The sequence below is a fragment of the Dreissena polymorpha genome, chromosome 14 (genome assembly GCF_020536995.1).
Source record: "Dreissena polymorpha isolate Duluth1 chromosome 14, UMN_Dpol_1.0, whole genome shotgun sequence".
NCBI classification, from domain to species: Eukaryota; Metazoa; Mollusca; class Bivalvia; order Myida; family Dreissenidae; genus Dreissena; species Dreissena polymorpha.
Genome location: NC_068368.1, coordinates 55834403 through 55836729, shown reverse-complemented (window position 1 = coordinate 55836729; position 2327 = coordinate 55834403). Strand labels below are relative to the sequence as shown.

The following is a 2327-nucleotide window of genomic DNA, read 5'->3' as shown; positions in this document are numbered from 1 at the left end:
TAAGCTAGATTAGCACCGGTGAAAATTATAGTAGAAATATAATTACAATAATTTTAACATAAGTAATGTAAACGTATTTAATCGGCGGTACCTATGCTAAGGATTTTTAAGGCATAAAGTCTCACTAAGAAAATGTATAAGTGTTCAATTATCAAAATATTGTGGGATAATGTGAAATTCGCTTGTTATTTCACATACTTTTAGGGTTATTATTTAAACAATATTAGGAAGTGAAAATATTATTAATTAGTTGTGCTTTCTTTTTTTTTATAAATATTTGGCCAACTTACAATAAAAATTAAATAGTTAAAAAGTAAAATATTCAAATAACATAACAATGCTGACTAAAAACACTGTTTAAAACCTGGACCCAGTTGTTCGTACACTAGGTTATTTTATCCCCTTGGATAGCTCTAACCGCCGGTTAAAGTAATCCAAGTTGGGTAACTAACTAGGCTGGATAAATGCGTTGCTGGAAATATTTACCCAGGCTGGATAACTATCCATGTTGGGTAAATTTATCCACTGGTTAACTTTTACATATATCCCATAATCCATTGTATATTTTCGCGCAAAAATGGCCGACATGTCGTCAAGCCAGACGTCAAACTCAAATAATTTGGATACGGCAGCAAAAAAGAGAAAACGGGGTCCAAATTATACGGCCTCTGAACTTGCAGTATTGGAGGAAGAGTTTTCCGCAAACCGTTCCTTATTGGAAAGTAATCTTTCGGATAAGGTAACGCATGCACAACTTAAACATTGTTGGCAACAAATCGCCGATAAAGTAAATTCCGTTGGACACCACTTTCGATCTGGGACAGAAATAAAAGAAAAGTGGCGTCAAATGGTAAAGAAAGCCAAAAAAGAATTTAGTGAGTTCAAGAAGGAGTCCACGAAAACAGGTGGCGGACGACCTCCAAGTAACCCGCCGTCCACATCATCTCGAATCATTGAGATGTACAAGGACACTGCTGGGTTTTCCGGGATCCCAGGTGCGGCAGACCTCGAAACCTTCAGTAAGCCGCTACGATTATTTTGTACAAACATTTAAACAATACCCATTAAAAACACGGAAGCATGTACTAAACAGACTCTCAAAGCATTTAATAATTATTGAAATGGTTTTTAAATCTGAGCGTTGAGTAATTTCAACTAAAAATAACATACCTCATCGTATTTAAATCCAAAAAAATGAACCACTGTATTTGATTTACTCGTTTCCACTGCCGATGTAATTTTCTTTCAGCACGTTTCTTTTTTTCACTACGAACTAGATCTACATCGCAGAGTACTCAATCAATGTTTACACTCGATCACTATTTTTTTTTTTCTAACGACACGAATTTTTATTCTATCCACCACTCACTAGTGACACTTTCTATTAATCCCAATCCATGCTTCTATGTGTTGTCGTTGATAGCAAAATAACATTGAAACACTGCATCTTGTCATGAATAAAGTGTTGCATAAATTATCTCGCTTAACAAACTATGTATACAAGTTATTTTCAGCACAGGTTAATCCAACGATCTAGCCAGTTATACAAGAAATGAATTCGTCTCACACATTTACTTTAAATGACATATCGATTATGCCGAATAGAACGGACCAATGAAAAAATTTACAATAAATTACGTCATATTCTTGGAAGTCGATGACGCATTAAAGTTACATGAGGCCCGTATTTCAATTATGAACTCTGACGAGCACTATCCACGTTTTTGTTAAATTAAATTGAAATTCCTGTAGTATACGTCGTTACAGATCTAAGTGCATCAAATAATTTTTCTTTTATATTATTTCCAGTCTTTCAGGACGGTGAAGTGCTCAACCATACACAGACTGGTAAGGCTCATAGGCAGCAATATGCCATATTTTCCTACTACTTTTCAGGTTTTAGCACGAATACAAATACTGTAGTATTTCGTGTATGAAATGCTAATTTACATTGTATGATTGTGTGTTTAAGACTAAAAGACTTCTAAAAAAATGAACAATACTATAACTGTTTTAATGTACGTGCAATCATGCTCGTCTGATTATCTTGGTGTGGTTAACAAAATAACTATGCATTCTTTAGGGGTAACTGGAGAATTTATCCTCGACTTCATCCTGGAACAAACAGGCGAAGACACCGTCAATGGTATTTTTTAATTATGTTACTGTTTGTGTTAGGTCAGATTATTGTTTTGTCTGCTTTGCGTATCATCTTATTCATTCCACTCGTACATTGTTCCATTTATAAGATATTCATAGTCACTGTATTAATGATTCGTCGCTCTTGCATATGCACACAATTGTCGCAAGCTCTGTTTTCTGATTTA

At 34.6% G+C, this 2327-nt stretch overlaps 1 protein-coding gene across 9 annotated transcripts in view; it reads left to right on the top strand.

Annotated features, from left to right (window-relative positions):
* Nucleotides 1-526: 526 nt before the first annotated feature.
* The window catches only part of LOC127858353 (uncharacterized), a 74988-nt gene continuing 73187 nt past the window's right edge, over nucleotides 527-2327 (top strand). For 8 of the 9 annotated variants that reach the window (XM_052395411.1, XM_052395412.1, XM_052395409.1 and 5 more), the window contains exons 1-3: nucleotides 527-1019; nucleotides 1810-1848; nucleotides 2084-2146. In XM_052395411.1, the coding sequence (XP_052251371.1) occupies nucleotides 578-1019; nucleotides 1810-1848; nucleotides 2084-2146 (544 nt within the window). In that variant the 5' untranslated portion in view covers nucleotides 527-577. The remainder of the gene's footprint in view (nucleotides 1020-1809; nucleotides 1849-2083; nucleotides 2147-2327) is intronic. The other variant, XM_052395413.1, reaches the window with a different exon arrangement.